A 25,458-nucleotide genomic window follows, 5' to 3' on the forward strand; every position below is an offset into this window, starting at 1 on the left:
AGTTAAAACAAAAGCTCGACCTGGGGTTTACCAAAACGTCAATCAGCTCCAGCTGTAACATGCTTATCCATCCGACTTACTAAATCAATTTTTACGGCTGTGTTTTTATTTTAAAGTTTATGATCTAGGGCACGTGCGAATGGTAATTTAAAAGAACATAGTTTCATTTAGGGTTTCATTCCCTTCAAGTTTAATTTATTTCTAGAGTCTATTTTTACTTTCTCCCCCTATACGACGTATATGGAGAAAGTATTGTTTTCGTCAAAATTTTCGAGTTTGAGTGGATATATTTGTTTTGGGTCCCCCTGGACCCAAAAAAGTGGTTTTCGAAGTGATGTCGGTGTGTGTCTGTATGTGTACAGAGCTAGGGCCGGACTACACCTGTGGTCCGAATTCGATGAAATTTGGTATGTAGGTTCTAATCCATGGTATCTCCAGGCGTTTTTTTTTCATTTTTTTCATTTTGATTTTTAATGGGGATTTTTCCATAAAACCCATAACAAACCGGAAAAATCGGATTTTCTAAAAAATGGCCCGAACGATTTTGATAAAAATTTAGTACCTATGTTGTGTAGCCATTTAAATCCTGAACAAAAAGGTACAAATCCCATTTCTGTAAAAATTACGGTTCAAAAGTAATAAAATAACATAATTTACAATTATTGTAAATTATGTTATTTTCCCATAAAAACCCCATAAAATAACGAAAAATGTCTGGTTTTGATTTAACATGTTAAGGTCCTTACCATTTTGATAGTTTTTTTTCATTTTTTTGGAAATTATAAACATGCCTTAATTTTAAATATTTATTGTACACAATATTCGTGCAAACGAAATGTCTTAAAAATTGTTACATGTTTATGTCAATTTTATCTAACAAAATTATATTTGTCATAGATATTGGGTTAAGTTAATCCCAAACTATGTGGCAACCACAGAATGCAATACCATAGATAAAACATACTCCCTTAGGCAATACCATATGCTATAAATCTGAATTAGGTATCTAATGACAATAACCAATCTAATGACAATAACCAATGAATTAATCAAAGTGCGAATTTGACTTCATGGTCTAATCAAGGCCAGCTAACCGTACCCGTAACAGTCACTAGCGTCGGCTGTATTTATGTTTTCTGTGATTTGATTGATGACATCGGACATGACATAACCTAACTTTTTTAAATCTTGAATCTTGGTTCGTTCATCGTTGGTTGTGGAGTTTTGGAGTTTTATTCGGTATTCGGTTCGGTTGTCAATTGAAAAGGAGTGTCTAACCTCAGTCTTCAAGACGTTGTGACTGCCTATTATCCATAATTTAGTGATTATAACTTTTAAAAGCATTCTGTCGTTTTGTAAAGTTTTATTACCCACCCGAGAACAAAGCTTACACCCGCAGACTAATTAAAATGGACAAAATTACCAACAAAGATTCCTGGTTTGGCGGTACACTTTCAAAGAAATCCATTAGAGAGCATATTACACCCCACAAAATATCTGTCGTAATTTTGATTCAAGAGTACTGTAACATTAAAGCAGAAGGTAGTGTAAATAACAAACCATGTGTCAATCTATATATATAAAATCCAATGTATGTTTGTATATTTGTATGTTTGTCCTTTATGGACTCCAAAACCGCTCGACAGATTGTAATTAAACTTTCAGGCATTATTAAGCATTATTCAAGGATGGTTTGTGTGAAGTTTGGTGCAGATCCGTCAATAGGGCTCCGCCCCAGTGGCTCTGGAGTTTCCCATGTTAACCTTATGAGTACTCATATTTAAATGGAATTAAAGAATCTTAACAGCTGGTGCAACTAAACAATTTGATTCTGTGATGTTCAATAGCATTAAAAAGTTAATAGGTTTACCAACAGGGTGCAGCACTATATTTATTTTTAATTTATGAGAACAGTTAATTTGCAACCAAAAGGTGAGTGAGCGTAGCGAACAAACTTCAACCTGGAGGCGAGTTAGCGTAGCGAACGAACTTCAACCAGGACGTGATTGAGCCATGCGAACGAGCTCATCTTGAAAGTGAACGAGCATGTGACATAAAACCACAATAGGACAGGATGACGTCTGTCGGACCAGCTAGTTATTTATAAAATTTTCTCACTTTGAATCTGTGTATTCTAGGATAGGCTACTGATGATTAATCAATAAGATGAGACTGTTAAGTTAAAGCTCTATAAAATCCAAATAACTAAGACCCAAATGGGTGTAGGGAATAAGGCCCAGGAAAGTATGCAATAATATCAAAGGTTCCGAAAAATGAATAATTTCTGCTAAACATGTTAAGTTACCGGTAGTCAACAAGGCACCAAATCTCATTTACTATAATTACACCTAGAGGGAAAGAAACAGGTATACAGTTGCTATGTTAAAGTAGTAGGCAATTTAGTTAAGATTAAAAACTTTGTTGTGACGTGTGGTGGTATGCCGATGTTATGGAATAACGAAAACAACACTTTTATTAATTTATTTTAAATAAGGACTGTTTGTTAACACTTGAAATGAATTTGATATGAGTGGACAGTTTAATGAATTAATGAGTGAACGATGAATGAATTGCTTGCTAATCCGAAACTTAAACAATTCTCAAGACAGATAGAAACGGTTAGTTTATGTGAACTGTATTTGTTCCTTGCGCAGAAGGACGGTCTTAACTCCTATAATAAGAAGCCAACTAATTGCCATGGCTGAACAAAGCAATCGGGCGGTTGATGGTATCGTTCAAACAACCCTAAATAGCCTATTTGACATTTGGATAACCTAACTACCTTCTAACAACATAAATATAATGAATACAAAATAGATGAAATAAATACAATTGGTACGCTCACCAACAAACATTGTTGTTGAATTCGAGGTTGCAGTTGTTTTAATCCTGTTTACTATCAAGGCCTATCAAACAAATGGCAAATATGTCGTCACTGGAGTAGTCCACAGATCATTAGTCAGCTACTAAGAAAACAGGAAACAAATTGTTTCACTGCAGGGACCCTTCTATAGTAGGCCTATTAGGCAAATACACCACGGCGTGCCCCAAGGATCGATTCTGGGCCCTGTCCTGTTCGTCATAATGATCAATGAACTGTCCCTTAACAGGAGAATGCTGCTCTTTGCAGACGACACAACACTACTGACCAGGCACAGCAACCTGAACGACCTAAGAACCGAGGCAGCATTTCTGCTGGATGAAGCCAAAGAATGGTTCGTTTTGAATCGCCTCAAAATCAATAACGATAAAACACAATCCATCACGTGCACCCTCAAACAGGGCATCGAAGACTAGGCGGTCAAACTGCTAGGATTCTGGATTGATTCCAAACTCAACTAGAACCTCCATGTGGAGAAAATATGCGTTAGGCTAAGCAGAATATTATATCTGATCAGGAAACTCAAGCATGAGATCACACGCCCCTACCTAGTCATAATGTACCATGCATTATTCCATAGCCACATAAATTATGGACTGGTGGTACGTGGTAGCCACGCGACCCAGAGTGTGCTGTTGCTGCAGAAGAAGGCGCTAGGACTAATAACATCCTCCGGCCCTACCGACCATCTGTAGTCCTCTTTTTAAAGAACTTGGCATTCTATCAGTTTACAGCCAGTATACGTTAAACACCCTAGTCCTTTTGAGAGAAAATATAAACAACTTCTCAACCAGAAACATGCAGCACAACTATGGGACCCGCAGAGCTTATGACCTGGATGCACCCCGTTGTCGACTTAGCCACACGCTTAATTCATACCCATCTCTAGCGATAAAATTATTCAATACGCTACCGACAATCATCCGGACCCTAGAACCAAAACCAGTTTAAAGCCCCCCATACACGGGCGAGCATGTTCGCAAGCTGGAACGGTGACGGTGTTGGCGTCGAACATGCTCGCCCGTGTTTGGGATCGGTCGCGGCGAGCATGTTGGGCTTGGCACTCGGCTTGTCGGACCTGGCGACCCTGACACACGAACATGCTCGCCGTCTGTGGGGACGACCAATCGAGAGCATGTTCGCTGCTGCAACTCACCCGCAGTGGGTAGAGATAGGCTAAATGATTCCATCGATGTAGCCGCTACCATGATTCCAGTTACACTTGTGGACTCGTTACAAAGTAACAGTTCCGATTCCAAACGATTACTTCGTTACCACTATTACAAAGTAGCCGCAATAGACAGATTGCACTTGTAATCATCATGGTGTTGATACTCTGATGTATTCCAGTTACAGTAATAAAAAATATTTATTGGTGTTTGTAACACAATAAATACAAATTTAAATGAGTTTCCAAAATAGAGGGTTCATCAATTAAAATTTGCATATTATTACACAAATGTGTACAATCAATTCTGTAGTAATTTGTCACAATTAAATAATTCTAAGAAAGGCTAGAATAAGCAAAACTATGAGATATGTTTTTGCACAACGATGGAATTTTAATAGTTCTCTTAGAAGGGACATATGGCTGAACCGTTTTCTATTTTTGAGCCAATTTTTACACCATATATTTTTTGTGGCTTACTTTTGCTTTCCTCTTCCAAACAAACTGCACCACCGCAAATAGCCACAACAGCATTGGCATCCATTTAAATTTAATCCAAATAAAGTAATTAAATATTAAATAAATACACACAAAACTTGACTGTCACAGCCATCAAAGTATATAACACATAGTCACAGCGCACAAGACAAGCAAGAATAGGCCTAAGAACCGCTACCAAGCGACGAGCAAGTTTGCGAGCATGTTCGCAAACATGCTCGTCCGTATGTTGGAAACACCAAGCATGTTCCTCCGTCTGTTGACAACGCCGAGCATGTTCGCGAGCATGTTGGCGAACATGCTCGCCCGTGTATGGGGGGCTTTAGTCTGAACTTCGCCAGAGCCTAGTCAGTAGGCCCCTGTACTCGATGAAGGAACTGATTGACGAACCAGTCGCCTTTCTAAAAATCTGAGTCACATCTGTCAATTCAGATTAAATTGTAGTTGGTCATGATGAAGGAATCAAGTAGGTATTCAAGTATTCAAACCAAGCCCAAACTTCTTTTTTAAGTTATTCCCAACTGAAAATTTCCCCTGTTTTAGCCATCCGTCAAGCAAAAAAGTACCCTGATTATGTGATTGAGTCGCCAGTTGAAATGCCATATCCTGTTTATCGTAGAAGCTTCTGCATGCTTATCCTCCATTTAATACAGGTATGATTAAACTTATTGACTATGTGGCTAACTACGCATGTTAAATTTAATGATAGCTAGATTAAACTTTAAATCGATCTCTACACAAACTAGAGGTAGATATTAATTGTAATATAGTGGAGGGAGGTCATATATCAGACCCATAGTTTTTTACGCTGACATACAATGCTGCAATCCGTAAAAAAAATCTTGATCCATTCTAAAGTTATGAGCCCATTTTATTTAACATTGTGCATTTACAAACTAAGACCATAATCTCAAAATAATCTAGATAAAGATAAGTAACACCACCAGTCATTTTTACCTATTTTCACTTGGCTATGATGGATGTATTTTTTTGGCCGCCATCTTGAATCCGCCATTTTTAAATGTGATGAATTATTTTAAATATGAAGGTGGTGTTATGACCTATCTTTTTGAACTACTTTTTTATGCTGAACTCAATGCTGCAATCCATATTTTGTTATCAAGCATTCTTGATCAAATATTACATTTATTTTATTTAAAATTTCAATATCTAAAAACCAAAAATAAAAATAAAAAACGGATTGCGGCATTGAGCTCAGCATAAAAAATAAATTTAAAATGATGGGTCACAACACTAGTTTGTGAATGCACAATGTTAAAATGGGCTAAAAATAAAGTTAGGGGCCCATAAAAAGTTCTCATAACTTTAGAATGGATCAAGATTTTTTTTAATGAATTGCAGCATCGTATTCAGCGTAAAAATCTAGTTTGAAACGATGGGTCACAACCCTACATTTACATTTGTTAAAAAAAAAACTTTGTATCCAATATGGCAGATCCAAGATTGCGCCAAAAATTTATACCCAGTCAAAATGAAGTACTTACTACTCTACAATAATCTGACGTGGTTCATAGTTGATATCTTAAGAAATGTAGAAAAAAGTAGGCGGGGAACTCATTTAAAACTCACCCTGTATCATTTGAATTATGAAATGTTCACTTTTCATTTAAACCATAGGCCTAAATAGCCTCTTATTGATCTGAAATCATATTTTGTACACAGTGCCCTGATATGGATTACGCAGAACTTGTCAACTTGTTGAAATCGTCAAAATATTACATTGTGCCAGATTTATTAAAGAACTTCTTGGCTGAGATTGACAAGTTTGCGCACAATGAAGTAGGAAGCATCCAAGACGCAATATCGAACCTGGGGCATCTACTGATTGACTCTCTCATGTCCCCTTGTTTGGTCAACAAGGGCAGTCCAATAGGCAAGTAACTATCTCATCCTTTTACTAAATTGTAATTTAAGTCAGTACTGTATTAGTTTTTAACTGAAAATAGCGTACATAAATAAGACCTAGTTCATCACTGTCTTTATAAAGTGATTAAGTATGTTAATACAGGGAAAGGTATAGGTCTAAACCTGAGTAAACCTTTTCTGTTAATTCACTACCACTAGAATATTTTTCTTTCTGTTTATTAACTAGTGGAATTTGTTATCGCTGGCCTTATCTTATTGCTATCATAGAACCTACTTTGATGTAAAAAAGTAATTGCACAGCTATACTTTTTAAATTTACATATCAAATGCTCAAATCAAGTCAAACTTTGAATTTCCAAAGCAAATGTGTAAAAAAAAATATTTGAATTGACTTATTAACTTATATAAAATTACAAAATGTACTATTTTACAGGCGTTTATCTACGTAGAGTGATGCTGTTCTTCGATAAACTGAACTTTTCTCAAACTATAAGTCTTTACCTCGGCTTTAAACATTACGTACTGCTCGGGCAACAGTCGTTGAAGTTGGATCCACGATGTAATTTGTTCTTCAAGTCCGCTGTAGGGACCCGTCCAGAGTTCGGATCATCACTTATGCTGGAATCTATCGGGACATTGAACACAGAATCTCCTATTCAGCCTGAGGAGCCCAGTGAGATTGAGAGTGTCAATATGGACTTGAGCTCAGTTTCCACACCGAGGCACCCCCCGGCAGTACTCAAGCCATTTCCTCATATGCCTCAGGTCCCTGCAGTAGACAGCAACGTCATGGAACTGAGCTCTGTGATCGAACCGGTTGTGCCCAACTCATTGTTCCAGGAACTCAAGTAAGTTTGCTACCTTTCTCTTCTGTTGTGGCTTACAAAACAATTTTGAATGCTTGAAAAACTGTTAGTTTGCGTAAACAATTTATACAATTTTAGCTAGCAAAGTTATTAATAAGTTGGCTGCGCTATTTTGTCATCCCGATTTGCACGACATCCAGTGGCGTAGCGACCGTGGAACGAGTGGAGCAGTCGCTCCAGGTCGGAAGGCTCTAGGGGGCGGGACTTCTTTAAGAAAATGAAACTGTTATATTAAAATCTGATATAGTCCTACAGTACATATAAATACGAAATTAAAGTAAGATCTTTTCTGAACATGTAAATATTTTAAAAACAAATATTATTATTATAAACTTTTAAATTTTTGTCTAAGCCTTACTGTAATATTCTTAGATGAATACCGGTAGTTAATCGTTGCCCCGGCACTCGCTGCTGCCTATAGCCAGGCGGCGGCAGCGGCGCATATACTGCCGCTGAGATTTCACTCGCACTCGTCCATTGAACTATATGTTTTGTGATGTTTCTTGAGTCACTACCTAGTTACATTAATATCATAACTGAATACAATCGAAAATATATTTTACTCATTAAACCACCAAAACCATTAAACATATTAAACCAAGTTAGAAAATAATTTGTTTTGCTTTTTGAACAACACCCGACTTGTAGCAATTTACAAAACTAAAACTACTGCTCAAATCAAAACAAAATTTTAACTGATGATTGTGAAATATATATTTCTGTGCTTTATTTATGGGTTTTAGTATTTATGAAATTTATTTGTAAAGACACAACACCTTTAAATAAATAAAGCAGAAAAATGTATACTGTATTTAGAAGTTATTTATATTTTTGTTAACCAATTTTAAGCTGAATTTTATCATATTCTGCAGCAACAACAGCTGTTTTCAATAGGTGCTGTACTTACGTTGCGGGGCTAAACTAGTTATTTGTGTTATTTCCTCCAAATAGGCAAAAAATAAATCAGTTGATGTTGAGGATATTAGCTGTACACCATGGTGGAAGGAAAATACATAGGTGTATTATTCCCGTCATATGCTGACGTCACTCAGATTGCAAACACAATTTTACCATTTTTTAGAAAAATTATAAAAACAATAATCAAATCAAAACAAATGTATACTTATATGGCAATACATCAGCTGATTTTTTGTTTGCAATCTGGATGACGTCAGCAAATTACGGGAATAGCACACCTATGTATTTTACTTCCACCATGGCTGTACACTTTTAAAGGGCTATAAAAGTCGTCAGCTGGTTTGGCCGAAAAAAAAAATAGTCCTGATCGGCAAATGCTATTATTGTACATGTGTTTATTATTATATTATACTACTAAAATACCCCTTTATCGGCTTGTATGAATTTTCAAATGTAAAAGAAATCAAGTAACAACCGAAATTTTGTATTGTGTTGGCGGAGTAATACACTCATGCATCTATTTAAAAATAACAGTTAACAGTGTTGTTTGCAATCGCATTCAACAGTTAAACCAGATGGAAACCATTTTGAGGGCTATCCTATAGTAAACAATGTACGAAATGTATGTTTTGTGAATCATACAGCCTAATGAAAAGTGAGGTGTGGAATTGCTTCTCTTGTGCGCTGTGACCATGTGTTATATACTTCGATGGCTGTGACAGTCAAGTTGTGTGTATTTATTTATTTATTTAATTACCTTATTTGGATTAAATTTAAATGGATGCCAATGCTGTTGTGGCTATTTGCGGTGGTGCAGTTTGTTTGGAAAAAGAAACATAAAGTGAGGTGTGGTGTGGCAAAAATATAGTACATCTCACGAGCGAAAAGTGTCTTCTGATGACACAAAAGAGTGCCAAAATCTGTTTGGTAATAGCCTATATTGTGAAATAAAAGTTTAGTATGGTACATTTTGTGTTTTAGGCGCTTATTGAATACATGATCATCAATACCATTATTGTAAGGGAAATTAATACCCCCGCCGCAGCAAACCTGCAGACTTAGCGAATTTCCATTTGCCTGATTGGATTGGATTTACACTATAAAATGTCTCCTTAAAAATATCACATTTGTTCCCTATTAAACAGAATTAGTTTAACGAGTACTTAGGTTTGCTGCAACAGGGAGGGTAAAAAAAGTTTTTTAAATGTAAAATGTTGAAAGGTACTGTAGTTTAGTAATAAATTAATGTATTTTCCAAATTTTATCAAAATATGTTCATAAACAAGCAAACTACAACAGTTGACGCATAAAGTCCAGTTATGGGTAAAGTCCATAAGAATAACATAGGAATTTTAAAATTAAAATTTTTTTGAATTTTATCCGTAGCAATTAGGAGCATAATAAGGCTTCAATATTCTAAATTATTTGTTTTTTTAAGCTCTACAAAATAGTTTAGAAAGAAATTGTAAAATTTTGTGTTTTTAGGGTCAAAAATGGGAAAAACATATTTTCACCCCATAAAACCCCGTTCCCATAGTCCGATCATTCTGGTTCGCAAATTCATTCAAGTTTATCCCGCCTTACACCTTCAAACCAAATTTTATCAAAATCGGACAAAAATTACTCAAGTTATCGTGCGGATGGACACACATATATATATAATTCAATATATAGATAGGTAAATAAAAATTTGAACCAATAGTGTTTTTGGTCTAAGGGGACATCAAAATGAAAAAGTAAATCGGTCCCGGGCCTAGGTCTTACCATGAGACCTACGGTAATAGCTACTTCCCTATGGGGAAATTCGCTAATACCTAGTGGTGATGCTCAATGTTTAAGGGGGGGGGGGGCGCTTAAGCAACTCTGCTACAGGGCGCTCCAAACCTGACTACGCCACTGACGACATCACAAAACATTCTTCGTGATCCTATAATTTTCAAATAAAAGAACAATTCTATACTTACAAAAAAATTTTTTGTTTTATTTATATGGCATCAAAAAACTTAAGCATAAAGCTTTATATACCTTACAAAATAGATTGTTCACTAATGATGGCAGTTCACATGTAGTCCTCGCTTTGCAAAGGTCTTTGCCAGTCACCATATAGCTCATACCAGGGATTACTTGGAGATTCCAAAAAACGCTAATTTATTTGTTATAGAAAACCAAGCATGTAGGTTAAATGCTGGGACATTATTTGCACATTTGTTTTTTTTCATACACTTACATTGTATTCAGACAGATGGATACTGATTTGCCAGAAGAGTTGCCAGCTCTGTGGTCGCGCCGTCAGGCTGAACTTTTTATCGCTCGACAGACGGCTGGTCTGCAGAATAATGAGAGCTCGGCCTTACCTCCTGCTCAGCTGCAGAACGTCATCAGACAAGTACTCAAAGCTAACCCTGAGCATTACGAAGCTGTAAGTAGACCTGGTGCACAATCTTTAAATACATATGTGCATGTGTCACCATAAGGTTACTGCAAACAACAAATAAACACTAAATGTGGCTTTATCTAAAACTTTTGTTGATTTTTTGTGTTTCAAAACACAGGTTATGTCATAGCTTTTTCCAAAGGGCTCATTTATAATTTTTAAAAGGGCAAAGCAAAGGTTTGGATATAGATTGATGTTAGATTTTATTCATTGCTTTCCCACTTAAATGAGTACATTTGTGACCGTGTTTTCGATGGGGCGTTCGGAATCTAAATCGATGCCCAAAATAGTGCAGTCTATCACCAACTCCTACCTTCTAACGATTAAACTGAGAGATAGCGTTGAGGGATTGTGCCCCGTTCGCTAACGGCGAACGACGGCAAACGAGGTCGATCTTGTGACTCGGGGTGTCAGGGTAGCGACCCTGGTTCACAAACGATTTAAGTCGATCAAGTGGCCCGGGGTGTCAGGGAGCGACCCTGGTTCCCAAACGGTTAAAGTCGATCAAGTGGCCCGGGGTGTCTGGGGAGCGACCCTGGTTCCCAAACGGTTAAAGTCGATCAAGTGGCCCGGGGTGTCAGGGGAGCGACCCTGGTTCCCAAACGGTTAAAGTTGATCAAGTGGCCCGGGGTGTCAGGGTAGCGACCCTGGTTCCCAAACGGTTAAAGTCGATCAAGTGGCCCGGGGTGTCTGGGGAGCGACCCTGGTTCCCAAATGGTTAAAGTCGATCAAGTGACTCGGGGTGTCAGAGTAGCGACCCTGGTTCCAAAAACGATTAAAACTTAAAGGGTTAACCTCGTGATAGTGGCCCTATAACTAGCTACAAATAAAATCGATGAAGTGACGCTGGGTGTCAGGGAAGCGACCCTGGTTCCCAGAACAACTTAAAGCGGCATATAACCCCTATGCAAAACTAAAATGAAAACATAAGTATATTCTTCTTCTAATTAACGAAAACGAAATAATACTTAAAGCAACGATCGAATATATATTACGTTATCGAACGTCTAGGCGGACGTAAGAGCGGTTAAGTGTAGCTACGGTATTACTAACGTGTAACGTGTAAACAAAGGGTATAATACACTCACCAGGGAGGATGTGTCTTACTTCGCTGGTGGCTAGGACGAGACTGACTCACTGAACTCTCCGTTGCCGCTAGCTCTTGCCTTCCCCCACCCTGCTCGAGGCCCGACACTAGCGCCTGGCGAGGCAGCGGCCGTTAGGAGAATCATCTTGGGGTGAGGAGGGGGCAACGTTTACTTAGCCCAGTAACTTTCCACTCCTTTTGTTGCTACTTCCATAATTCCAAATAAATAAAACAATCCTCTCTCCTTGTTTAATACGTCTTTTATTCTGTATAAGGTCAAAAATTTTAAGTTGTCTATTTTTGACCGTTACACTTTCAAACGCATAAAAACATGTAATGGAATCTGACTAAGACTGGCTATATTACCATTCTGTCTTTTCCAGAGTTGTATATGGAAACCTAGGGTTGAGTATCAGATAAAAAAATATCTGGTTAGAACAAAAAAATATATATATTATAGACACACACAAAGAGCAATTATTGAAAATACAATAGGCAATAGGAATAGACGCGTATCTTTATTTGTAATTTCTTTAAAAAATACATCACCGTAGTATGTAGTATTAATGTAAAAATGCACGTTTTTACAGTTAACTTCAAGGACCCTTTGACCTAGTTAGTAATGATTATCCATCTAATGTTGCAAGGGTTTTTAAAGAGTAAAACTTTCCTTTACACTAGGCCTGCATCAGTAAATGCTAAACTGCATACACTAATACTAGTTGTTTAAATCGTAGCATTATCTGAGTTATCTGAACTGTCTTCGAGTGAAAGAGTTCTCCGGAGCTCTAGACAGTCTGTATCACTACTTTGACCGCAACACCACGTCTAGCCAAGACAAAGAAGCCAAGGGCTACAGATACGCTGCTCTCAACTTGGCTATCTTGCATGCCCAGTTCGGACACAAGTAAGTGTTGCCAACCTCAACAAATAATAACCAAGTAGCTTTAAGATAGCAATGGTCAAATCAAGAATTCCAAATTTCAAATCATAAACAAAAAAATTCTAGTCCCAAATTTATAATCCAATCACAAATAAACTTTACATAGAAAGTAGGAATGGGAGTTATTTTATATATTTCTAACAGTATTCGTATATTTTCCCTGCGATGCGCACAAGCTGAGAAAAAAGGTTTTAAAAAACATGCTTGCCTATTAATATATAGATTAGATACTCATAAGGTTAACATGGAAAACTCCAGAGCCACTGGGGCGTAGCCCGAAGGATTTTTGGGATAAGAATATGTCTATTATGTTGGGAATAGGAATGTGAGCTTGATAGCTCACATTCCCATCACACATAGCTCACATTGGCATGATGATTCATGCCATATTCCAGCCCAATCTGACCAGTAGTTAATGTGTGATCAAACTTCAAACAACCAAACAAAAAAATAAATAATTTATAAATAAAAAACTTTAAAAAAAACATTTTTAAACGCACTAAAAAGTAGAAAATAGTTTTTAAATATGTGGAGAGTATAAATACTTGTAAGATTTAAAACGAAATACGTGGGGTGCATGCAATAGATAATTTACAATTACCTTCACCTATTGAACTAAATGTATTATTATCAATTGCATGCACCCATAGTTTTTCGTTTTAAATCTTACAAGTATTTATACTCTCCACATATTTAAAAATTATTTTCTACTTTTTAGTGCGTTTAAAAACGTTTTGTTTTAAAAAAGTTTTTTATTTGTCTGTTTTTTAAGTCTGTCTGAGGCTGAGACTATTGAGATCAAACTCTTTCTTGATCCTTGCTAGGCCTACCCAAAAAAGTATTCCTGGAGCCGCCCCTGATGTAGGCTAATAATTTGTACAGGAGGAATTTTACTTTCAGGTAACCCACTATTGATCTGGCACTATCTGGTTCTTATGGAGCAAAATATTTTTATTTTTTTTGTGTGTTTATCAATTTATTAAATTAGCAATAGTCTACCTACATCAGTGAATGTAAAGTTTTTAATAGCCTAAATATTTTTTAAATAGGTCTGAAGCGCTTGCTGCATTGAAGGAGGCCATCTGGTTGTCTCACGAGGTCAATGACAATGTTTGTCTACAACATGCTCAAGCTTGGCTCTACAAACTAACTGAGGATAACAAGGTGGTTGGCCCGCACTACTTTCATTTTTTATATCTAATCCAACAAAATTATGATCCAGCAAGAAATAGTTGTAAGTTTAAAAAGGAAGTTGAAATACTGCAACCAATTTAAATTGTGAGGTGAGTCGTTGGCTCTAGGTGAGTCAGTGGCTCAGTCGGTAGCGTCACGGCTTCGGACCCAAGGCAGCGATGTCGTGGATTCGGTGCCTGGTTACTGCCGTAAACATTTTATCGGTACAGTTCACCTTCGTACTGTATCGGTTCACCCCTTGCTTTGCTGTATACCATCCACGCATGGGCAGTTAAATGCAAGGACAAATGCAAGGTTAAAAGAGGCTGCCAACCTCTAAAAAAAAAACATTTGATTTTACTTCTATTGGCCTATGACAGAAAAAGTCCTACTTTCTATTTAATATGGGCATTAAAAAAAGCAGTAAAGGAACTGGAGTCATGTTTCAGGAGATTTTGATGGAGAGGTCAATATCCAAGTGTAGTGATCTAAGCCTAAACTATCTCACATCCCTGGGACTTCAGTCGTTCGCACAGTTTGCCGGGACCACTGGAGGAAAACCAGCTCTTGTTTTTGAGGTAAGTACGTCAGTGTCGCTATGATGTTTGCATTTTAACTTTTAGCTATTTGTAATAATGTTATAGCCCACGATAATGCTATGGTAGTTAGGTCTACCTAACTAGAAAACTCAATTCTCAATTTTGGTAAACTTTTCGCTAAAGATTATAACGCAGTTATTTAAAAGTAGTTTATATTTAATTCTGTAGCAAAGTAAATTAAGAATGGAGTAATCAAACCTCAAAACAGACATGCCTATACAAAAATAATGTGTGCACTTTGTTTCTGTGTAAGAGTTCTTTAGAAAGTCGTAACTTATTAATATATATTTTGATCAGAATCGATATGAACAGGTATCTTGTCTGTGAATCTATGATTCTAGTTTGTCAATGATTGACTACTAAGCAGTCTGTGTATGTTGCAGGTTCTGATGAGAAGTGATGTATTGAACTGTCAGTTCTCTATGATGGACCTGGTTGCTCATAGGTAAGAACCAGCACACAGCAGTTGGTAGGTATTTCATTATTAAATTGAAATATTATTTTGAAATATTTAAGTACTGATATATAATAAACTGTTTTTAACCACAGATAAAACAAAACATCTAGTCACTTAAGGGAGTAGAAGATCTTAATTAGTTCAAGAATTCACACAATTATTAACTAAAATCAATCATACATTTTTGTGTTTGAACAGTATTTTTAACAGATCTCTGACTTCTTCTTTAAGTAAATACAAGCCTATTTGGTAAAATTTATAAACCCATGACTTATGATGGATTGAACTGAGCTATATTTCCTCAACATGTATTGAATATTATATTCTTTTAATTCTCTTCCTCATGTGACAACTCCACTGTTATGATCGCAGTATGGCACACAAGGCAGCCCTGTGGACTCTGTATGGAAAGGCTGACATGGCCTCACTATCCAGCCAACTGCTACTACACCTGGACTCAGTAGATGCCATACAAGGGCTCAACTCTTACAACGGAGAGGCTACGTGTCAGGCTATATGTGGCATGGCGCTGCGACTCACCGAACTGGTACTCACAACTATTGAGATCTAGATGAGGGAATTGCATATCTTACTAATATTATAAATCTGAAAGTTTGTGAGTTTGTGTGTGTGTTGCTCAATCACACATAAACTACTGGACGGATTGGGCTGAAATTTGGCATGATGATGGCTCACATTCCCAATTAACATTTAGGCATATTCTTATCTCAAAATTCCTTTCGAGCTCCGCCCCAGTGGCTCTGTAGTTCCCCATGTTAACCTTATGAGTATTCATATTTAACACGTTCAGCGTCGCATATATGCGACGCCGCGGTCATTGCCACAGACCCAGGTATACATTTGAATCTTACACATAGACCGACTGTCACTTGGATAACAGTACACACAGACCACGGGCGAAAACCTGTAAAACAGCGATCATTTACATTATAATACGCTACAATGGTGTTTGTAAATAAATTATTCTTGTTTATTTGTTTTTTTTATAACCTTTTGAAATGTCGCATATTTGCGACGCCCGGTCTACAGCGAAGACAATAATGAAAATTATCATAGTTTTCTTGAAATAGACTAAACGTCGCATATATGCGACAGTTCATTTTTTTGTGTTTTAAGGTGAAAGTAAGTAAAGAAATAAACAGATTATTCAAGAACAGTTTATAACTGAACAAATATAAAAGCTACATAGGATAATGCAGCATACATACTGCATACATACATACAGAGATGCAGAAAATTAAAGACCAGTTTTTCCAACTATTATATGACGTCACCAATCATCATATCCACAGACCAAGCGACGCAGTTGTGCGTCAGACATCTCTGTAGACCACTGCATGGAATTCAGTGCCTTCAAATAGACCACTACAAAGATATAAGCATTTTAATAACATTAGAACCCCGACGCAAATATGCGTCGGCAGTCTATTTTAATGTGACTAGCCGTCGCATATGCGACGGCAGTCCATGGGTGGAAACCGGCCGTCGCATATGTGCGTCGCTGGTCCATGTGAATGGAAAATTTCGTACTATTGCAGTAGCGAACGTGTTAAAGGGAATTAAAGAATTTAGTCAGCTGTTTCAACTTTACAAGTTGGTACTATAATATGCAATAGCATTAAAAAGTTATAAGGTTTCCCAACAGGGTGCAGCACTATTATTATTTTGTTTTTGCATATATGACAACAGCTAATTTGAACTAAGCAGCAACAAAAAGCTGTGATACACAATGAAAACTGTCAAAGTAGGATTGTTTACCGTTAGGTTTGAGTTTTTAATTTAATCAATAATTTGTGATATCGTGCGAGTGTTTGATAATTTATTTTTTTCTATTGTTTAGGTGCAGTGGTAGAACATTATGGCAATAGTAGATGTGTTACCTATACTATATCATACTGTAAATTTATGAACAAAATTTTAACAAACTGTTCTGCCCCCATTGCAAACACAAAGCTTGAGTATAACTGCAATAAGCATTTTATACTTATATGTCAACCCCGTACGAAGGACGGGTGCTCTGCTTTCATAAATCCCAAATAAAAAGGTTTTGACGGTTAGATATCAAGTGCTTGATTTTGATAATGAGTTTCTCAGAGAAGCTGATCTGGACCTGTAATCAACATTGATTTCCTTTCCTTTTTTGTGGACAAAATTGCTCACTAAACCTTATACTTATACCAATAATTGTTGTTGCATTTTTATCTTATGTTTCTGTTTTGTTTAAGAACATGGTTTGGAAAAATTAAATATATGACTTTCATAACGATTAAGATGACATTCACAAATGCAATATTCTACATTAAATGTAGAATATTGAATTCAGACTACCCTTTGAGAGTGTGAAATTTCAAAAGTGTTCATATGTTGAAATTTCAATTGGTAATGAGACCTTGTCAGTTTTGTAATTCTAAAAGCAACATTACAGATCAAATGTCACACGTTACAGATAATTATTAGATCACATGTCTTGCCATTGATGACCACAGATACTTTTGCTAGATACATACAATATTCAGATTAGATTTTTATCTACCTTTCTGCTACTGTACGTTTCCTTAGCTTGGTGTAATAAGTTTCCTTTTTTATGAGCACTTAATCCTGAATCAATGTTTTGCAGGGAGAGTATGATCTGGCGATGGTGGTGGTGGACCATGCCAGAGAGAGGTACCCTAACTCCTCCTCGTGGCAGCTGAGTGAGCAAGTGTTGTACTTCACTCGCAGTCTCTACCGAGGACAGTGGCATGCGGCTCACACCGCTGTCAGACAAATGGCCACACTCAACAAGTGGGAAGCTCTGCTAAGGTTAGTGAAGCCACTCTTAAATTAGTAGATTACTTAATTCTCTAGATGAGATTCCAGTTATTTAAATCAATCAGTCAAAATCTAAATTTTTCTGAATTTTTGCTGATTGACTGATGCTTTGATGAAATGAATATGAAAATGACCAAATCATTCAATAACACAACAACTACTATCTGATTGTGCTTTGCTGCCTGCACCCTAAAGGACCCTAAAGTCCATCTTCAGTCGGAGTCTAGGTAGACCAAATATATATGGGTGTCGAACTATAGGGTGTAAATGGAGTTTAATATACAAATTTTCTATAAAAATGAAATCACCCAAATTTATTAAATACAAAAAAGCTTATTTCACTGTTCATTAGTCTCAAGTCAATAAATGACAAATTAATGCTCAAGTCAACTTAGATCACAATAGTAACCATTAAATATCACTGGACAAAATATTTTGTGATCATTGATTGTTTTTCACTCTGTTAACTGGAAAGAACTGGTCCTGGTCATTGACCGGCGATCGTGTCAAAACAAAGTATTGATCGCTAATGTTTGGATGGGTAGCCTCAGCCCGTGTCGAACTACAAGGAGTGTCAAACTATTGAAGGTTTACTGTAGTAGCTGTAGAATCCACCTGATGGGTTTCATAGATAGTATAGGCTATTAACATTTAACACATTACAAATAACAGTCGACTCAAATATGGTACAAAGATTAGGGGCAAAAAACCAAGGTTTTTAAAAGTGTGGGATAACCTCAATTTAGTCAGGGAACACGTTGCCGGCAACTGTCAAAATCATCAGGTGGAATCTATTATAAATATTTGGTCTACCTAGACTCCAACTGAAGATGGACCTTCGGGTCCGAAATTAATATCGGATATTACATACAATAATAGGATTGCTAAGGAAAGACCTTACATTATCAATTAATTGGAATCTTTAGTTTTTTTTGCTTTTTGTATTTTAGTTATGTTGTAACAGTTGTCTTAGTTCTTTTTTAGCCTTTTATGTTTATCTAATGGTGAATAACGTGACGTCAATTCAAGTGTTAAGAAAAAAGAGACGTACGTTAAAGTTACTTGATCTCATATTGGAAGAGGGAGGGTGGCACGCGGACATTGTCATCTAGGTATTATTCGCGCTTCACCCATTGTACTGTCCACATCATTGCTTAAACTCGTTGGTACCTATCTGATAGCCATATAAACCTTAAACTCAAGTTTTTCCAGCATTATATTTATTATTTTATTTTATCTTCCCGTCCTCGTTAGGGCCTACTCTCCCTTTTTAGAGTAGTGTTGGCAACGATACTTCTGGAGACCCTTGGACTTTACTCCCGACCGGTACACATCTCTTGCCAAATGTAAAGCGCAAGGATAACCCAGCTTACCTGGGTGTCACTAGGCTGCCCCACTACATGGTGTGACATTGCTGAAAACACTTGCTGTGTCGCTATCAAACCCAACCATTAAATTAGTTTTGAAGTTTGAGTGGCAACCTTGAACATAGTGTTGATGTTACAGAGAGGGAGAGCTACTCATGTGCAAGGGAGACAGTGTAGGTGCCATAGCAGCATTGACTACAGTGCTAGATGGAGGGCCTTCCTTGTGTCCCTCAGTGAGAGTTAGAGCTCTTCTGCTAGCTGCTAGAGCTAGTCAGTCCGCTGCTGTGTGCATACTGACTGCTGCTCTGTCCATCGCTAACTATCATTACCTGGACTATCTGACTGCTTTGGTCGCCATGCAATTGGCTTATGTTCAGGTAAACATAAAATACAGACTTTTAGTTCAACCATGTAGCAAAAAATAATATAGTTTTGAAAAAAATATTTTTCAGGAATTACATAGCCTACATGGTAAAATTTACTACCTTTACTGCTCTGAGCATCTGTCACTCATTTGTTTGTTTGATGGGGATAGACTGTCTGCCACCCTCATGATGCATATCATCCTAACCAATCCAGAGTACAGATTTGATATTCACAGCATGTCTTGTTGCTCGACAAGAACTAATGATTGACCTATCATTATCATAATCCTCCTTTGGTACGAGAGAGGCAAGTGAATGAGTGAGTGATTTTTGGGTGATGCTAGTCTAGTGCTTAGCGTCTCGGCCCGGCACATCCACTAAACATTAAAAAACTAGGCTGAAACAAAAAAACAAGTAAAAGTAAGGGTCAAAGGTGCACTCTTTCTCTTTCATCTTTTGCCTACTTTGTTGTAAGTAAACTGTGGACATACAGTAACATGGTAGCTGCAACGCATAAACAGTTATAGAAAGTGTAATTTTTCCTGAATCACGATGTTATAACCCTAGTCCATGTTCAGTTGCAGATGAACCTCCCCAACCAAGCTCTCAAGCTGATGGATCAGTCGCTCCTTGTAGTTCTCTCACATGGTGGACATTACGACCAGGCTTCAGCAATCATGTTGTTTGTTCAGTGCAAGGTAAATATTATGAACAAAAACCTGTTTCATTGTGGCGTACATAGCTTCTGAATCACTATGATTATTACAATAGTAATGATTGGTGACGCTTAATGTCCACGTAGACTTGACAATGAAGACATAGTCTTCTAAACAGTGGTAGTCTAACCACAAGAACAAGATCACAACAGGTAACATAACCTACATATTGTAAACACATGTTTGTTCACTTGGGTTCTCCTATCTCTAATCCTGGATCATATTCCTTTGATACTCATCAACTTATCGATTTCACTAAGGAACTGGTACTAGTGGGGCGCTCAAGGCAACTGTGGAGCAAAGAAGCCGAGTTACCGTTTCCTTCCCTGCTGTACTATTTTTTAGTGCCAGGCTCATATTCCTTATGGTAATGAAATAGAAATCAAGCAGTGGAAGTTCCTTAAGAGTCATTGGAGCCTATACATTCTAGTTCTAAGTCATAAAACAATTTAAAAAATGAAAATAAATAAAATTTAAGAAAATTTGTAATCTCATAGTATACTAGATATTTAAATTACAATTACTTTGGTATTTGAAAAAAATATTTTGAGATGGTAAATAACTCCTCAGTGGCTGTTTAAAAATAACGAAATTAACATTGCTCTTATGACGGACAAATCCAATTTAGCCGTTGGCTTCCATGAACTCCCTTGGAAATCAATTTAAAACAACAAAGACAATTTTTAATCTCATAGTATACCAGACATTTAAATTATAATCACTTCTTTGGTGTTTGAAAAACTATTTTTGGATGATGATTAACTCTTCAGCAGCTGTTTAAAATTATCCGAGATGACCGCCAGCCTCCAAGGACTCTTAACAATTTATCTTAACCAGTTTTGGATTTATTCTTTAAAGTACACTCTAAATATTAAATAAATACACAACCAGCTACTAACCTCTAGTTGATTTATGTATTCTTTTGTGTTTGCCCAATACATATATTTTTTTCAGTTTATTTTTTCAGTTTATTTAAAATAATATTCTTTACTCATGTTAGCCCTCTACTTATGTCCAAATAATCTAAAAAACTGTGTCCTTATTTGGAAATTAGAGATTTTAAGTGCAAGTTTACAGAATCTGCAAATTTATATTTTAGTTTGCAGGGGTGCCCATCCCCCCCTAGACTCATGACGCACCCCCCCCCCCAATTGAGCACCAGCCCCCCCCATAAATGAGGTACACAAAAAATGTCAAACAGTATTCCCCCGCCCAGCATTATTTGTAAAACTAAAAGAAGTTTTATACATTTTTTTGATATTGAAAATTCAAACCCAGTTAATATATATAAATAAAGTTATAGTTTTGTCTGTATATATTGCTCAGAATTATACATATGTTGGGTTATTTTTACGTTTTACTGAAGTTGAAACGTGTCTAATCTTAATTTATGTCCGGCCCAGAAGGCATTTTACGCAGCCTACTCTTAAAGAAAACTAGAGTACCGATTATGATTCTAATGGTTTGTATTCACAGGATTGGCGAGAGTGTCCTTAGCCATTAAAATATGGCCTCACTATTTCGGAAATAAAATAACGGACGATCAAAAACCCAATTTTGTGTGGTTTTTTAAAGTTTTTTTCTCCATGTTTACTACATACGTCATTTATGAAATACTAATAATCTGTTAAGAGAACACGTCATATATGAAATTACGAAAAGCTGTTTTGATAAAGATTCCTTTTTCTAGCTGTCACTTATATGTTTACATAAATGTTGTTTACGAATACTGTGTAGGCCCTAACCACGATTACTAGACAAATACCGGTATGGATCATAAACATAAACAAAATGACGTTGTTGGCCCGAATCCTATACTAATAGCATTGAACATATGATTTGGCAGTTCCATTTAAGCAATGTTAAATAATGTTTATTTTCGGGCCAAAAACGTCATTTGTTTATGTTTATGATCCATACCGGTATTTTTCTAGTAATCGTGGCCCTAACCATTTCAGATAACGTTTGAAACCATTTCCGATCACGTTGGTAACCAAATCCAAAAACAAGGGAGATTAATAACCGTGTTGCTTACATAACGGATTTGATTTATCACGGGTACTAAAATGTAACTATAAATTAAATTACTGTAAATAACTATAGCCATCATCCAGGTCGGGAACCGGAGATTCTGTGTGTATCAAGTTGAACTTGAGTTTTGATTACCGGGAAAAGACCGTGAATCAGTGTTGTAGGCTACAGGACTGGAAAAATTATCTTTCTATGTAAATAAAATTAAGAGTTTTATAAGTCACCTCAATTTAAGGAAGTTTTTATTTCCAGAATATCTAAATAGTGTTTGTAACCTCTGCTTAACGAATTGTCAGCGTCTTTCTCTTCATATAACGACCCCCTCTGTTATCGAAACATCACAGAAAATGAAATGGAAAAATGACTTCAACTTTAACGCTTGCGCCAACAATCGTCTGCTCCGTTTTACACTTCTGTCTGCTGTGCGCTATGTTACAACAGATTTCAGATACAACAGCTGGGGAATGATGACGATATAATGATTAGTAAACTGTGATTAGTAACCATAGTACCTAACTTTAGTAAGGCTGTGATTGGGCAATGAGTAAATATGGCGACTTGTTGAATTTGTGTATGAATTGAAGAGAACCCTAAGAAAGAACAGAAGAAAAAATAAAAATAATAACAAAAGTTGTTCTAGTTACATTCTTTTTAAGAGTGTTTTTATTATCTCTAAATATAATTTTACACTTTTGTATTACTTATCTATTAATTCCTATGTTGTGATACAGCACCTACCTACCTATCTGTCTATCATGAGCATAGCATATTTACGTTATTTATAGCAATACAGTGTTTGGCTAGTTATTAGTTGAGTTTGAGTGAGCTATAATTTTAAACGTTGCCATTTGTACAACTGGACCAAGATAAGTTATTTGAAATGTCATTATTGCACAATAATAATGATTGTGCAATATTGAATTTCGTTGATAAAAATGAAAATTGTTTTTATACTATATTGGATTAACCGTATTTTTCATTACCCCCCCCCCCCACTATTAACTCAGGTAATCGAGTATCTACACAATAGTGTAAAGTATTAAGTAATAATTACAATCAAATAGCCTATGCTACTTGATTGTATTTTAACGAGCTTTATGTCAACAAAGCGTTCTGTGCTGAGTCGCGGTGTAGCTGTACGTGTCTGTACCACGCGTTATCTTTATCTATCTCAGCAGTTGAGCCATTCCGTGCCCTCCCTCTTAGGCCCCGGCCACACGAGGCGGTTTAACCGCGCGAAGTTAAGCCGCGCGAAGTTAAGGGGTTCGACAACACATTGAATCAAATGAGAGTGGCCACACGAGGCGAAGTTTAGCCGCATGTGCGGTTGAGCCGCAACATGTCGTCCCCCGACCGCGCGAAGTTAAGCCGCGTTGGAGGGGATGACACACGTAGTCTTATGAGAGTGGCCACACGATACGGTTCGACCGCGCGGCAGCCGCGCTTATTGGGGATATTCTTCGGACATTTCCAGTGGTTTTTGAGTTTGTTTTGTGTATTTTTTACCGGTTGTGTGGTGTTCAAACAATGTTTGATACATATGAACTCCGAACTATGGTTTCGCATGTGCTCGTAAAAGGTTTGGAACACAAAAAATTTTTTTTTCCGTTATGAAGGGATGGACCCAATGATTTATGTTAACGTTCCAGATCACCACACGCTTTTAATGCACAAACTAACATAAGTGTTTCGCCCATGACTAAAAAGAGTGAACTGAACTATGTTTTAATAGAGTACTCATACTAGGAAACCCCAACAGGAAGCGGTTCATCCGCCCCGTGTGGCCAGGCACTTCGCGCGGCTTAACTTCGCGCGAAGATAAGCCGCGCGGCTTAAATTCGCCTCGTGTGGCCGGGGCCTTAGATCTCACGTCTTGCTAATCTTGAATAATAAATTCCTACACGAATCCTAAACTATCCTAAAATCCTATTTTAACTAATTGAATTCAATAATATAACTATTATCATTAATTAATCAACTTTCTATCTAGTGACTTTGTAATATATTTTTGATTGTTGTCACGTTGAACACTGTTGCAATTAACTTTAGCCCCCCCCCCATTTGAATTTTTGGAACCCCCCCCAAGAATTTCAATGACGCAGTCTGCGTCACAGCCCCCCCTTGTGGGCACCCCTGTAGTTTGTTAACCCACAGCATTGTTGTGAAGGTTGCATCAGTAGCGTCGGGAGAACCGGAGTTTCGGAGGGAAGTAATCGCAGATGCAATCCGTCTTCTTACCAAAGTCAAAGACAACTTTCTGCACATGGAGGCATACACCAAGGCAAAGGAAGCTGTGTATTTACAGGTTTGTCTTTTTTACCTCATGTTGTCCTACCGATTAGTCCTTTGCCAAAAAAGCTCATGTAATGATTAAGTTATATTGCCAATTCAAGTTAACAACACCACAGTTTTCCTAAAAAAAAAACCATTTTACTATATCAATTCTTAATAGCTACTTCCCCATAGAGGAATTCACTAAAACTTAAAAGTTGTATAAACTGAAATAATGGTTGTTAAGAGAGCAGAAAGGTAATTTTAATTTATAAACTTGTTTTATCTAGCAATTATAATGTTAGATGACAAACCACCCAGTCATGACAAAACGTTTGCCCGTGCCGCGTCGTGTGGGAACTAGTTCCAGATTTTATGTTAAATAGTATTCGTATCGTATCGTATCCGTCAATGTTTTTATTTATTTAAATGTCAGTGTTTTGTGTGTTCGTAAAACTCGACGACCTCGCAAGAGTGACAAGAGCCTGATGATGAGGTTATAACCTCGAAACCGGTAGCTCATACTACAAATTAGGATCATAGACAGAAACAGGTAATCTTATACCATTTTAATTTTCAAGAAGTGATCCTGGACCAAATAACATCATTATGAAATTATAATGTGTTTGCCAACCTGGCTGACAAGACCAAGTTGGAAAAAATGTGAGTCGTTTGTGTGAAACATGGATCTGTTTGGAAATGTTTTTGTAAAAATTGTGCAACAAATGTGTTATTAAAGTCATTTCTATGTTTTTTAGGCTCTTCTAGCCAATGAACTTGGCTGCTATGCAGAAAGAAATAAGTTTTCTTATGAGTTTAGACAACTTGACGAAGAATATCCCACTGTAGTTCAAGTTTGATCTGAAGTGGAAGTTTTATTTACAAAATTGATATTTTGTAAAAATGTGTGGACATTTGTTTTAGAATGATCTACTTTTTGTAAATAAATAAGTTATTTATTTAGG

The 25,458-nt window shown here is 36.8% G+C and overlaps 1 protein-coding gene across 3 annotated transcripts; it reads left to right on the forward strand.

Annotated features, from left to right (window-relative positions):
• Positions 1-1,229: 1,229 nt before the first annotated feature.
• LOC128994508 (anaphase-promoting complex subunit 5-like) lies at positions 1,230-25,458 on the forward strand. 3 transcript variants are annotated; one of them, XM_054419114.1, is made up of 15 exons: positions 1,230-1,542; positions 5,091-5,200; positions 6,231-6,441; positions 6,868-7,282; positions 10,457-10,637; positions 12,477-12,646; positions 13,732-13,846; positions 14,305-14,433; positions 14,838-14,899; positions 15,284-15,458; positions 17,550-17,734; positions 19,250-19,487; positions 20,054-20,173; positions 24,390-24,527; positions 25,252-25,458. In XM_054419114.1, exons 1-15 carry the CDS (start codon positions 1,410-1,412, stop codon positions 25,351-25,353), a joined length of 2,484 nt encoding a protein of 827 aa, XP_054275089.1. In that variant the 5' UTR covers positions 1,230-1,409; the 3' UTR covers positions 25,354-25,458. The 3 variants fall into 3 exon arrangements, with proteins under 3 accessions (XP_054275089.1, XP_054275090.1, XP_054275091.1); XM_054419115.1 differs by having other exon boundaries at positions 1,245-1,321; XM_054419116.1 differs by having other exon boundaries at positions 1,253-1,296.

This window comes from Macrosteles quadrilineatus, unplaced genomic scaffold (assembly GCF_028750875.1).
Source record: "Macrosteles quadrilineatus isolate MER2022 unplaced genomic scaffold, UCM_ALF_1.0 Scaffold_5__1_contigs__length_97177068, whole genome shotgun sequence".
Taxonomy (NCBI): domain Eukaryota; kingdom Metazoa; phylum Arthropoda; class Insecta; order Hemiptera; family Cicadellidae; genus Macrosteles; species Macrosteles quadrilineatus.